The sequence below is a fragment of the Puma concolor genome, chromosome F2 (genome assembly GCF_028749965.1).
Source record: "Puma concolor isolate L17-30 chromosome F2, mPumCon1.1.hap2, whole genome shotgun sequence".
In the NCBI taxonomy this organism is placed as follows: Eukaryota; Metazoa; Chordata; class Mammalia; order Carnivora; family Felidae; genus Puma; species Puma concolor.
In genome coordinates, this window is record NC_141684.1 from 45,448,489 (window position 1) to 45,462,828 (window position 14,340).

At 37.4% G+C, this 14,340-nt stretch overlaps 1 protein-coding gene across 1 annotated transcript in view; it reads right to left on the reverse strand.

Annotated features, from left to right (window-relative positions):
- Positions 1 to 14,340, reverse strand: part of LRRC69 (leucine rich repeat containing 69) — a 79,074-nt gene that overhangs the window by 62,576 nt on the left and 2,158 nt on the right. The window contains 1 exon segment of the mRNA XM_025922890.2: positions 1,731 to 1,857. Coding sequence (XP_025778675.2) covers positions 1,731 to 1,857 — 127 coding nt within the window.

The window sequence follows — 14,340 nt, forward strand, 5'->3', positions numbered from 1 at the left end:
GTGTGCTGAACTGGTGAGCACTGGCCTTATCTAACAGGCCAGCTGCCATTCAGCCAGCCCCTGGCCATTGCTATCATGTAGGAATATGCTTCCAGTATTGCCTTGTCTTTCTTTCTTAAAACAAGTGGATGAAAAAGATCCAGAGAACCAGATTTTTTTTCTTTTTGTGAACTCTTTTGATTTGCAAGTTTTGGTATCCTAATTCACATTTTTTAAAAGGCAGTCAAAATAGAACCAACTTATTGGTGAACCAGTTTCAGCCCACAGGCCACCAGTTTGCAACCCCTGCCTTAGTTCATATGATTAGCTCAGACCGATTAAACTGTTTTGGATTCTATCGTAATTCCCAAGAAAGAGACAAATACTGGCCCACCATGGGACACAAATCTAGCTCTGGCCCAGCCCCCTGGTCTGGTGAGGGGGGACAGAGTCATGTAATACATGCCAGATAATGCTCAACTACCTGACACAAAACTGTTTCTGCCCTTGGTTAATAAAAACATGCCATAGAACATAACTTCTGCCACTCACATGGGATTTCCAAAGTTCAACAGCCCAAAACCAAGAAATCCAGAGACTACTGTACAGAGATTACATATATTTTATAAACCTCAAATTTATGGGCACACAAGACAAAATTTTTCTTTAAGAAAGCCTTAAATTAGCACCAATTAGGTTGCGTAATATTGTTTATATGTATCAGGTTTTGCCCATGTTTGTCCCCAAAGTAGAGTTTGTAAAATAGTTTATAAAATTCTCTGCTTGTTTTCATGCCCTTAATTTTTTTGCATGTAAACTGTTTTCTTCCTAAGTAGATTGTAATTGAACCCTGAATCAATGGCTTTGCATATATAATGTGCATGAACATTAATAAGTGTTTGTTACTGTTCTTATTTTGAAAAAAAAAATATTTCTCCAAGATACATGATTTAGGATCTTAAAGTAAAAAGATGGTACCAGAGTCTATTTGTGCTGTTTGCCAAATATACCCCTAATTTCGCCCCCCCCAATGATATCCTTAGTAAATGCTGCTTAATGATGACAGGGATTATATATAGCACCCATATCTCAAAAGTCCACAGAACCTTATAAATTTCATAACATAGCTTTAGTTTTATTAGTAGGGTCAAAGCCTTATAGTGACAAAGTGTTGTACATGAGTATATGAAGCTATAAAAATCACCTAGATCTCTTTGTCATATGTTTTGTCTTTAAGCCCACTCTACCTGTATTCAATTGGAAGAGTGTCCTATTGAATGGAGAAGTTATAGTTTGAAAGGAAACACCAAAAAAAAAAATGCCAATTATTGGATCTCATATTTTTTCTTTAAAGTCCTCCTCAAATTGATTTCAATCTTAACATCTTGATCAAAGATTGTAGCTTAAAATTGAGACAAAATAAAAAGTGTAAAAAATAAGGGGAACTTTCCTTGATTTGATTTTCAACTAGTCTCCTCTTAGGTACAGAGAAAGGGTGCCCAGATTCAAGAGTCAAAATATACACTGATTCTGAAAACGGGATATTCATTAATCTAATACTAACTTCTTTTCTTAGATCCACCTAGTACAATAGTTGAAAAAAAAGTCCCAAGAATTCCTTAATTTCAAGAGCAATGTGTAAATAACTCCAACAAAAAATTATTAAAAGGTAAATTTTTTACTTTTGCATTTGTTCAATATAAGGATATTAAGTTTGGCCTTATAATGTTGCTCTTCTATGACTAACTTACCACATGCTCCAGATGCAAATTTACAAATCTTATTTCCAAATAAATGAAGCTTCTTCAGGGATGTAAGGTATTTCATCTCTTCTGGAATTTCTTCTAAAAGATTATTTCCCAAATTTAGTACTGTCAACTGTAAACATACATAAATTTAATGAACTCATGTATTATTCACCTTCAAAGAAAAGACCCTGAATAGTCAGAGCAACCTTGAAAAAGAAAAGCAAAGATAGAGGCGTCACAGTTCCTGACTTTAAGGTATATTACAAAGCTATAGTGATCAAGACGGTATGGTACTGGCACAAAAACAGACACATAGATCAATAAAACAGAATAGAAAACCCAGAAATGGACCTACAACCATAAGGTCAACTAATCTTTAACAAAGCAGGAAAGAATATCCAATGGAAAGAAGACAGTCTCTTCAACAAATGGTGCTGGGAAAACTGGACAGCAACATGCAAAAGAAAAAAACTAGACCACATTCTTGCACCATACACAAAAATAAATTCAAAGTGGATGAAAGACCTACATGTGAGACAGGAAACAATCAAAATCCTAGAGGAGTACACAGGCAGCAATCTCTTTGACCTCGGCCAGAGCAACTCCTTAATAGACATGTCTCCAGAGGCAAGGAAAATAAAAGCAAAAATAAACTATTGAGACTTCATCAAAATAAAAAACTTCTGCACAGCAAAGTAAACAATCAACAAAACTAAAAGACAGCCTTCAGAATGGGAGAAGATATTTGTAAATGACGTGTCTGATAAAGGGTTAGTATCCAAAATATATAAATAATTAATAAAACTCCACACCTAACAAACAAATAATCCAGTTAAAAAAATGGGCAGAAGAAATTTTTTTCAAAGAAGACATCCAGATGGCTAATAGATACATGAAAAGATGCTCAACATCAGTCATCATCAGGGAAATATGAATCAAAACTGCAATGAGATACCATCTCATACCTGTCAGAATGGCTAAAATTAGCAACACAGGAAACAACAGATGTTGGCAAGGATGCAGGGAGAGGGGAATCTGCACTGCTGGTGGGAATGCAAACTGGTGCAGCCACTCTGGAAAACAGTATGGAGGCTCCTCAAAAAGACCCAGCAATTGCACTACTAAGTATTTATCCATAGTATGCAAAAATATTGATTCAAAGGGATGCACCCCAATGTTTATAGCAGCACTATCAATAATAGCCAATTATGGAAAAAGCCAAAATGTCCATCAACTGATGAATGGATAAAGAAGATGTGAGATATATATGTATATATATATACACATATATATATACGTATATATGTATGTATATATGTATGTATGTATATATATATATATATGTATATATATATATATATGTATATATGTATATATATATATATATATATATATATATATATATATATATATAGAATGGAGTATCACTCAGCCATCAAAAAGAATGAAATCATGCCATTTTCAACAATGTGGATGGAGCCAGAGAATATTATGCTAAGCAAAATAAGTCAGAAAAAGACAAATACTGTATGATTTCATTCATATGTGGAGTTTAGGAAACAAAACAGATGAACATAGTGGGGAAAAAAGAGAGCGGCAAACCATAAAGCAGACTTTTAGCTATAGAGAACAAATTAACATTTGCTGGAGGGGAGGTGAGCAGGGGGATGGGTTAAATGAGTGATGAGTATTGAAGAGGGTGCTTGTGATGAGCACTGGATGTGGTATCTAAGTGACGAATCACTAACTTCTAAACATGTAACTGATATTACACTGTATGTTAACTAGCTGGAATTGAAATAAATACTTGGAAGAAAAAAATTAAATTTAAAAAACAGTCTTTTGGGTATGTTGCATGAAAAATTGAAATAAGACACAAGAAAAGTGCATGTCAGAATAAAAATATTGGAATAGAAATGAGAAATGTTAGGAAGAACGTGCTGAAAATAATATAGTAATTCAAAACAAGGAAAGGCCAACTAAATTGACTGCTATGAAAAATAGCATCATTATTCTTGGTTATTGTTCTATATAAAATTCTTTCTATTCAAAATTTATGTCTGACAATGCCTTACACATATGTGATACCTTACAATTTCAACATTAAAATTATTTATATATATATTTTAAAAAGGACCTTTGTTGAGATTCATGTAACCTAAGAAAATGTCAGCATAATCTTAAACAATTATTTCACATACACCTAAAATGAGCTTTATAACTAAAGTTTATTTAATCTTCATGTTCAAACATCTTATGTTAATTAAAGCACAATTTAATTTTTAATTAAACCACTGAACTTTATTAAAATTGTAATGCAAACCATTCCAAAGGCATTTAAAAACACAAATGATTCATTCGTAATTCACTTGAGCATCTCAAAGAGTATCCTAATATTGCGACCCACAGAATCAAAACCTTTAAAAAGTTGGCAAAGGATTTATCAAGATAAGTGTACTCTTAATCCCCTTTATCTGTTTCACCCCCCTCTTATCTTGTAGACTTATCTTGATGAGCACTGAGAAATATATAGAACTTAAATCAGTATATTGTACACCTGAAACTAATATAGCATTGTCTGTTAATTATACTTGAATTAAAAAAGAAAAAACTATGCAAAGGGGCTAATTTCTTGAAATTAGAAATATGACCCAGGATTTGAGATCCTCCTATCATATAATGACTGATTGGTCAGATGTAGGAAGAACCGCACATAAGAAAGAAAGATACTCCTTGATTTTCTAATCCAATATATCACTGATACAGGATTGTTCCCAAAAAATTATAATTTTTTTTATTTGAGATCTAATTGTAACCTCCAAGATATAAAAAGAGTCTTTTCTTTCACTCCCAAACAGAATTTACCATTCATATTTCAATACCAACTCCTGGTTTCAATACCAGCTTTCAGAGTTTTAATATTAAAAGGTATAAAAAAGGAATCACAGGAGTCTTTAGTCTTTTTTTTTAATATTTTTTTTTACATTTATTTATTTTTGAGAGACAGAGAGACAAAGCACAAGTTGGGGGGGGGGGGCAGAGAGAGAGGGAGACACAGAATCCGAAGCAGGCTCCAGGCTTTGAGCCATCAGCACAGAGCCCGACGCGGGGCTCAAACTCACGAACCGTGAGATCATGACCTGAGCCGAAGTCGGACACTCAACTGACTGAGCCACCCAGGCGCCCCTCTTTTTTTTTTTTTAAAGTAAGTTCTACACCCAAGGTGGGGCTTGAACTAACGATACCGAGATCAAGAGTCACGTGCTCTACCGACTGAGCCAGACAGGTGCCCCAGAATCATGGGAGTCTTGACAAATTAATGACTTTAACATAAGACAAGAAAAATAAGAATTTTTAGGCAAATTATGGTTTATATTTCAATATCTGGTATTTGATTTGGATGTATGTTAATGATTTAAAGTAATATAAAGCATAGTATATTTACAATGAAATTCCATGTCCTGAGAATTCATGGAAAAGGTTTTGCTTTTATACCTGCCTTCCACTGAGAATGACCATCATATACCATCTTGAAGGCTTTATTCTTTTGTAAAGGTGAAGTTCAAATATATTCATGTAGCCATTCTAGTGGAAAGACTAAATCCAGAGTCTATGCTTATATTACTTTCCTATTGGACTATAACAAATTACCACAACCTTAGCGACTTAAAACAAGGCAAATTTATTATCAGATGAAATGAAATGGGTTTCACTGACCTAAAAACAAAGGGTTGACAGGGCTGCATTTCGTTCTGGAGAAAAGTAGACAGTTATAAATGCAAGTCTAGAATTCTCCAGTAGTCAAGACCAGAGGGTGAAATCTGAGCTTTTACCAGGTAAAAGGTATCATGTGGGATGGTAAGAGATCAGTGAGGATGAGGGTGTGAGGAGAGGATTGAGACTAGCAAAGGAGGAGAAGGAATGGCCAGTGAGGTAGACAGGGAGGGTGTGACACCTACAGCGTCTGGTAGAGCAGATCTGCTTTATTGAGACAGTGTTCAGTCTTCAGGAACTGGATTTTTCCTATGGAGGACTTTCTCCTGCATCCTTCTGTGAAGAATTTCCTTTGGTTACTAGGAGACACTTTACCTGGAAATGCCTGGAAGGTTATGCCTCTACTCCATCCTCCTAAGGTGGCCTATATCCCATAATGGATGCAGGGATGTAACAGCCAGCCCCTTTGCCTCTGTGGTGCAAGGCATGTTCCAGAACTCTGATGGGATAAGGCTGAGGCTAAATTTCTCCTGAAATCACATCATAACCTTAATTCTTTCCCTGCCCTGTTCTTCTTCCTCACACTTTTACAGGTTTATTCTGAGAGCACAGCTTCAATAAATGACAAAAATCTGTGACTTAGGTTCTCCAACATACATGGTGTCACAGAAGCCAAGGGGAAAGAAAAGGAAAAGAAAGCTGTTTTTAAAAAGAAGATACAGGTCAGATCCCAAGGGAAAGTTAAGTAAAATAAAAGCATAGAAATAACCACGGGATTTAGCAACATGAAAATCATTAGTGGCCTTCGCAATAGGGGTGAAGTGTTGGGGAAGAAATGCTGATTGAAGTTGGCTATGGAGAAAATGTGAAAAAGTGAAGATAATGGGTAACAGACAATTCTTTTAAGAACTTTTGCTATAAAGGGATCTTAAAAACTTAGGGAGCTGTAGGGTTTGTTTCTTCAAAAATAAAAGATAGTATAGCTTATTGATATGCTGATGGAAATAATTCTGCAGAGAATGGGAAACTAATGATATAAGGAGAGGGATCATTGCAGGATCAAAATCTTTTAGAAAGTGAAGGGCACCTGGCAGGCTCAGTTCGTAGAACATACGATTCCTGATCTCAGGATGGTGAGTTCAAGCCCCACATTGGGTGTGGAGCCTACTTTTAAAAAAATCCTTTAGAAAATGAGAAAGGATGTGATCCAGAGTACATGTGGGTCCTGGCCCTGCATAAGAGTAAGGACTCTTCACCAAGGTTGTATGAAGGAAGGTGGAGAAGGTACATGCAGATCAGGGCCATGGATGGATTGGGTGATACAATAGGAGGGAGTTCCTGACTATCTATTTTTTCAATGAAATATGAAACAAAACCATCTGCTTGGAGGAGGAGATGTAACGAGGTTTGAGGAAATGTTATTTTGAAGAGCAATCTGAGCAAATGTGGTAGGGTAGCTGTGAAAATCACAGCTGGTTTTCTGATTGAACAGCTCCAAAGATGATATAAAATGGATAGATGACCCAGGAAAAGTCACCTGCTTTGTAGGACACATTAAATACGTGGCCCTTTGGCTAGAAAAGGCTACCGTGTGAAATTCTGAGCTCCACACCAAAACTGTGACATGAAAACCTCAAGATTTAAAGGATTCCAGTGTTAACATTAAGATGGAGTGAGTGGAACTGGAATTATTCTTGATAGAGTAGGGTAACTAAAAGAAGATTTGGTTATGACCTTTAAATTCATAAAGGTATCTGAAAGACTGTGGGGTTACACTCTGTCATCAGAACAAATATGTCAGAAGTTCAGCCTAGATTACATAAATTATACAGAACTTCCAGAGACACTATAACAGGACTGAATTACCTGTGACAAACACCTCAAGACCCAACCTAAATGCTCTATTAACTCAATCATATTTATTATGTGTCTATTATGTGCATGGTGTTTTGAGTGCTAGAGTGACAAGGACACCCACGGTCCCTCTCTCATAGTGCTTATATGTTGGGAAGCGAGACAGGCAACAAATAAGTAAACAAGTAATTTCTGTTAGTGTTAAGGGCTTCATATAAAGGAAAGAAAACAGGATAATGGGTTGGAAAGTACTCAAGGCCAGATTGGGTCATAAGAGAAGACTTCCCTGAGAAGGTGATGTTTGAGCCGAGCTAACTGGGATTTCTTGACAAGTTGTTTGAGGTGAGGTATTTGAGATACCTTGACAAGACTGTTCCAAATGGTATTCAATTCACAAAGGGTTTCAAAAATACCAGGCACCCAGGGGTGCCTGGGTGGCTCAGTCAGTTAAGCGCCGACTTTGGCTGAGGTCATGATCCCTTTTCAATGACGTTTTCAGGGAAGAGAAAAATGTTGGCCACAGAATAATGACTTTCTGTTAAATTGTCAATTTTGATGGGAAAAAATTTTTTATTGTTTCTAGTGATAATGTGTTTCAGGATTCTGTTTCCATTAAACTATCACTATACCTTAGTTCTCCAATTATTGTAATAGGTTTCTGTATTTACTGGTCCCCCTTGGCATAAACCATCTTCTCCAGGAAGCCACCTTCCTTTTGTAGTTTTATAGTACTGTGTGCTTGCTTGCTTTCTTGTTTTTAATTTTTTTAATGTTTATTTATTTTTGAGAGAGACAGAGGGTGAGCAGGGGAGGGGCAGAGAGAGACAGAGACACAGAATTCAAGGCAGGCTCCAGGCTCCGTCCTGTCAGCACAGAGCCCAACACGAGACTCAAACTCATGAGCCATGAGATCATGACCTGAGCCAAAGTCAGAAACTTAACTGACTGAGCCACCAAGGCACCCCAAGCACTATGTGCTTTCTATGACCAATTATTATCTTCTGCTCTGTGTTGTAGTGATTCATGTATATGTTATACCTCTACTATTAAGTTGGAAATTTTGCAATGACAGGGTCTCTTTGTGTTCATCTAGCATTCAAAGAACAGTGTCTGAAATAGAATAGCTTCTCAATAAATATTAGTTGAATGCTGCCTGCTTAGATCATTTCTGCAAGCTAATGGTTCATACTGTGGGTGGAATACTCATATGGCTCTATATCATTTTTTTAATTTCAAAAGCAAGTATCTGTTGAGCTCAATCAGCTCCAATCTTCCCATCTTGATTTACTTTCTTCTAAGGGGTTGCCTGCTTTCCTTATTCTAGCCATCTGCTCATTTTCACTAGCCCCTATACTCATTTCAATGTAAGACCTATCATATGTATGCCTAGAACTTATACCAGGAAACTTCTCCTAACATTTAATTATACTGTGCTTGTAGCTATTAATTACCACTGGAGAACTTTGTGCTATTTATTGTGTCTTTCAATTGTTTATTTGATGTTTAAAATGATATCTATGACTAACTTGGATAAAAACATTTTTAGAAGTATAAAAAAACTGAGTTCAAATGTCCATTTTATCTGGACATCTTTTTGAACTAAATCATGCTTGATGATACCACTTTGGAATAAGCTGTTCTATCACTTGCCTATAACATGTATATGTATATGTTTGATCTAGTATGTGATTATTAATCCTTAAATTCCTTAAGGACAGTGACTGTCCCCATTTGCTATACCTAAGTAGTACATAATGTCAAGTTCTGTAAGCTCTTTAATAAAAATAATGTAACCAAATTAATGAGAGAAGACTAACAGAATTTTTACATTTTTTACTAGCGTGTATATGGCCAAGGCCTATCAGGGAGGGTGGCATTATGGCTCACTCTGCTAATTCTTATAAATGCTTTTTTTTTTTTTTTTTAAGGAATCTGTGGCATCTTTAAAACCACAGTTTAACACAATTGCCAAATGCTTCTTCTAAGTCCAGCTATTTCTGAAAGAATTTGTTTATTTGAATAAGTTTACAGATTTCAAAACTATTATTTAATTTCACAGAAACTTCTTAGTACACAATGTCAGATTTCTCAAAACAATTGTAATTTCATTGGAAAGAGAGGCAAAAGTTCCAAGGTCCAGCATGGCATCTAATCTCTAGAGATCCCTGCAACCTTTAAGCCCTGTCCCCTTAGAGCCCAGGGTTAAATCCAGTGTCATGGAATGGGCAAGTCCTATTCACTCAGTATAAGAAGGGCTCTCTGATTAGCATTTATACTAAAATCATTAACAAAGAATTACCTGTTAGCATCCTGTCAGAAGCTTCTTAAGGAAAGAACACAGAGGAAACAGACAAGAGTTTCAAACTATCAGAAAAGGGGAATTACAGCACAAAACTGACATTCAATTAAAAATGTAAAACCTGAAGTATTTGGAAGAATGGAGCGTTTGGATATCTGAGGGTAGGGGCTAAAATTTTCTAAGTAACCAGTAGGGTAAGGCATTCTATACAAGGTAATGTTAATACCTTATATTTAGGTACCTTTAGGGTAGGAGCTAAAACTTTCTAAGTAACCAGTATGAAGGCACTCTATACAAGGTACTGTTAATAGCAACCTTAGGCACTAAGAATAATGAAGCGTGTTTTAGAGATGAGACAAGCGGGGCACAGAGATAATGTGAGTTGTTTCACATCACCCAGCCAGCAAGTGAGAGAAGAGGCGTAGTCTCTTCTAGAGGCTGACTGCTTCTAGCAGAGGATGCTGAAGCTCCAGAAAGGGTGTAAGAGGCTTACCACAGGCTTGGGCAAAGAAGCAGATGCAAAGGAAGAGTAAAGAAGCTTGGAGAGAAGGAACTCCTAGGTGCCTCTGTACCTGGACAGATACAGGAAAGCAGGATAATCAATCTCTGTTTGATAGAAAAGCCAGGCTTAGAAAACAGAGGCATTACCTATTGATGGAAGAAGAAGAGATTTCCAGTGGATAAGGACAGAAGAAAGGATAGCACTGCTGACCAACAGGACAGATGACATCAGCTCCCTCTGTTCTACTAAGCTTAGAGAGTGAGACCCAGAACACCCAAGGAGGGAGAGAGGGGAGTCCTTGCTTGTGCCATCCCTCCTGTGTTCCTCTGCATAACCCATCCTCCAGGTCTTAACTCCGTTGCACTTCTCAGGACCACCTTCTCTTAATTTTCTAACTAGAGATGCTCCTAGCACAGTATAATTCTCCCTCATGGGACTTTTCACAATAGTAATTTTACATCTGTCTGTATTTTTGGTTGCCTTTCCCACTAAACCTGAGAATTGGGACACATGAGTGTTTTTGTTCCTTTCTTTGTTGCCCAAATCCAGCACGATGCCTCATCCACTGCAGGCACACATAACTATTTGCTGAACATCGGAAGGAAGGACAGATAGAAGGAAGCAAGCTAGTAAGCAAGGGAGGGAGGGTCGGAGGCAGAAGGGAAGTTGATTGTGTTAGGGGTCATCAAGGAGGACAGTGAAAATAGAAAAAGGAGAGACCAGGAACACAATAACAAATTTACAAACTACCCAACTCTGCTTAGGGTTGGCCTTATTTACTGTCAATTGTTTATGGTCAAATAAGAAACTCTGGTAGACCGTATCTTTGTTCTGGGCAGCCACACATGTGAGCCTCATAAAGGAGTATTACTGTACTGCCATTGGACCTTATGATGCATGTCAGCACTGCTACACACAATTAGAGATGATGGCTATTTGTTTCTCTGGGGATTTTGAAACTATGACTGATTTACCTATGAGGGAACTTTGTTCCTAGATGATGCCATAATTATGGTAACACTGTGTTTGGTTAAGCTGAACTCTGAAAATGGCTTCCATCCCATTCCACTCAAGTCTACATTATATGGTTTACTAGGTGCCAGGCACTAGGAACAAGACAAGGTCACCGCCCTCAAGAGTTATAAAATGCTTCTTTGAAAATTGTTGATATCCCAGCACTTCATCAGTCACAGACCAAATGCATTCACCATAAATTATAGGGCATCAACTCATATTTTTCATGTCATTAGAAGTGATTAAAATTTTCCAGTTTCACTAGTCAAATAAGCAAAGAAAGAAGAAATACGATCTATATTTTCTAAAGAAACTCCTCCCACTTTAACCTTGTTGCCAGTTACACTATAATGGTAATACTAATTATAATAGCAACTATAACTTATTTGAAAAGTTCCTATGTACCAGGCCTTGAGCTTCACATATGTTAACATTCAACTTAATCCTCAAACAAGGAGATAGGGTCCATGTGTTTTTCACATTTATATCCTTGGAACCAGCACAGACACAAGAAGATGAATGGTAAATATTTGTTAAACAAACGCATACGTAAACAAATGGAAAGTGGGGACAATCCATGTAGCATTCAAACCTGCAATTTTTAGGCAACCCAGTTTTTGTTTTCAGAAACTACAAATTGAACACCACACCCTGGTAAATTTCACACTAAATATATAAATAATGAACCTGTACAGCTGAAAGCAGCCTTGAAAGAGACCTCATTTTATAGATGTAGTCACTGATTGAGTGACCTCAACAAGTGACTTAACCTCTTACCAAACCATACATGTTATTTAACAATATGAGGATAGTAACTTCCTTGAAGAGGAACGGAATTCCTAGCGTTGTGCCTGGCTCTCAAGAAATGATTTATGTTGTTATTCTATTCGATAGCATTTTATGGGTGCTGAAATTTAAAAGTATTATTTTTGTTTCAGGAACTTAAAAAATACCAAGACTATTTTCATGTTTTTTATTTTGTAGAAAATATGACCAAAAATCAGAATACTGGGGCAAAGTGGACTTCCTACGATGATAAAATAAAAAGGCTAGTCCAAAAAGCAAGCACAGTATAGACCCCCTCAAAAATGTGGTAGGGAGATACTTTCAATAATTACTAATAAAAGGTAGGATCTGAAGCAATACAAGAAAGAGTTCAAACTAACTTTTGAAAAATACATTCAGGGGTTTTGTAGAAAATGGTTAGAAGAAAAATTCTGATCTTAGAACTGTGACATACATATCACCAGGTTATAAAGATCACAAGGACACTTTGTGGCTTAGATCATTCCTCAACGTTTGGGCTTGAATTCCACGACATGCCCTTTCTGCCTTCTCTGCTGTGTTCTTCTCCTTAGCACTGATCATTGCCTCACGTCCTGTTTGTTTTGCTTATTTTTTTTTTTAACGTTTATTTATTTTTGAGACAGAACATGAACGGGGGAGGGTCAAAGAGAGGGAGACACAGAATCTGAAACAGGCTCCAGGCTCTGAGCTGTCAGCACAGAGCCCAACACGGGGCTCGAACTCACAGACTGCGAGATCGTGACCTGAGCCGAAGTCAGCCGCTTAACCGACTGAGCCTCCCAGGCGCCCCTGCTTGTTTGTTTCTTACAGCCCTTCTGGTTGGAACAGAAGCTCCATGAAGGCAGGGGTTTTCACCTATTGCTGAATCACCAGTTCTGAACACCTGACACACAGATGGTGCTCAATACTTTGCATGGACTGAGTAAATGAAGGCAGAAATTGAGACCCACGGGATTAAGCTCCTTTTATTTAGCCGGTAAGTGGCTGCACCTGTTAAGATATCCAAGGCTCCCAAATGCTCCTCCAGGACTAGCAGCCCCTCTTACCTCTCTTCTTTTCAGAAACTATCGTCTGTCCTTGCCGTTAGAAATCGTGGGAATAACTATGCAGTATTTCTGAACCGTATGAACAATCTATATCTTTTGAAGGTATCTAGCACATTTTATTCGAGCTACTTCTAGAACTCCCATTATAAAGGGGAGATTGAAGGGTGCCTGGGTAGCTTATTTGGTTGAGCGTCTGACTCTTGGTTTCAGCTGGGGTCATGGTCTCAGGGTTCATGGGTTTGAGCCCACATTGGGCTCTTGTGCTGGCACCTTGAAGCCTGCTTAAGGTCCTCTCTCCCTGTCTCAGCCCCTCCCCCACTCGCTCGCTCATACAGGTGCATGTGCTCTTGCTCTCAAGTAAATGAATAAATAAACTTAAGAAAAATAAAGGAGAGATTGATTTTTTTCAAAATTCCGCAACCGTGGAGACTCAATCTGAGAAAACTGCTAACTCATGAATAGCTAAACAATGGCATTAGCCTGAATCTGACTTGTATAGTGCTTTAAAGGTTGACTGCAATAGGGGCGCCTGGGCGGTTCAGTTAAGCACCCAACTCTTGATTTCAGCTCAGGTCATGATCAGTAAGGAAGTAAATAAATAAATAAATCAACAAACAAACTTAAAAAAAAAAAAAGTACAAAGGAGACCACAAGAAACCTAATTTCTAAGGACTGAGTTTTGCCAGCTCCCTATTTAAGGAAATTGTGAGTTAACAGAAGTCAAAATTTTAGAGGCTCTCATAAATAAAAGGATAAGGAGGTAAGTACTGGGAGAGCCACAAGAAGACAAAGTAATGATAATCAGACCCAGGCTTTTTTTTCCTGAGGAAATGTATTTTACAGTCTGTAATTTTTAACTAAACAACTATAACCAAACATGAAGGAAGAATACATGTTTTCAGATACACAAGGGTTCAAAAAATTAAACTACCACATACCCAGACTCGGATGGTATCTGCAGACTTAACTTCTACAAAATAACAAGGGAAACCAAGAAAGAGGAACATATGGGCCACAGGACACAGTGGGTCCAATTCAGGAGAACCGCAAAGGGATGCCCTAGACTGACAGTATCCAGTGACCCTGTGTAGTAATCAGTTTAGACTGGGGCAGGAGAATGGAGGCTCCTGGAGGGAAGACACTCAAGGAAAAAGCATATTTGATAAAATATGCAACATAATCAAGTTTGAAAGAAAATGAGGCCACAACAAAGGCAAAAGACACAAGAATGAAAGAAAGGCAATTGGAAACTCCAAGGGAGCAAAAATGGTATATGAGGAAGAAGATATGATCATAATACATTAATTGATTCTGTGTGAATGATATTTAATTATTAATGACACATATTTTAGAAGTTTAGAATTCTCCAAGAGACAG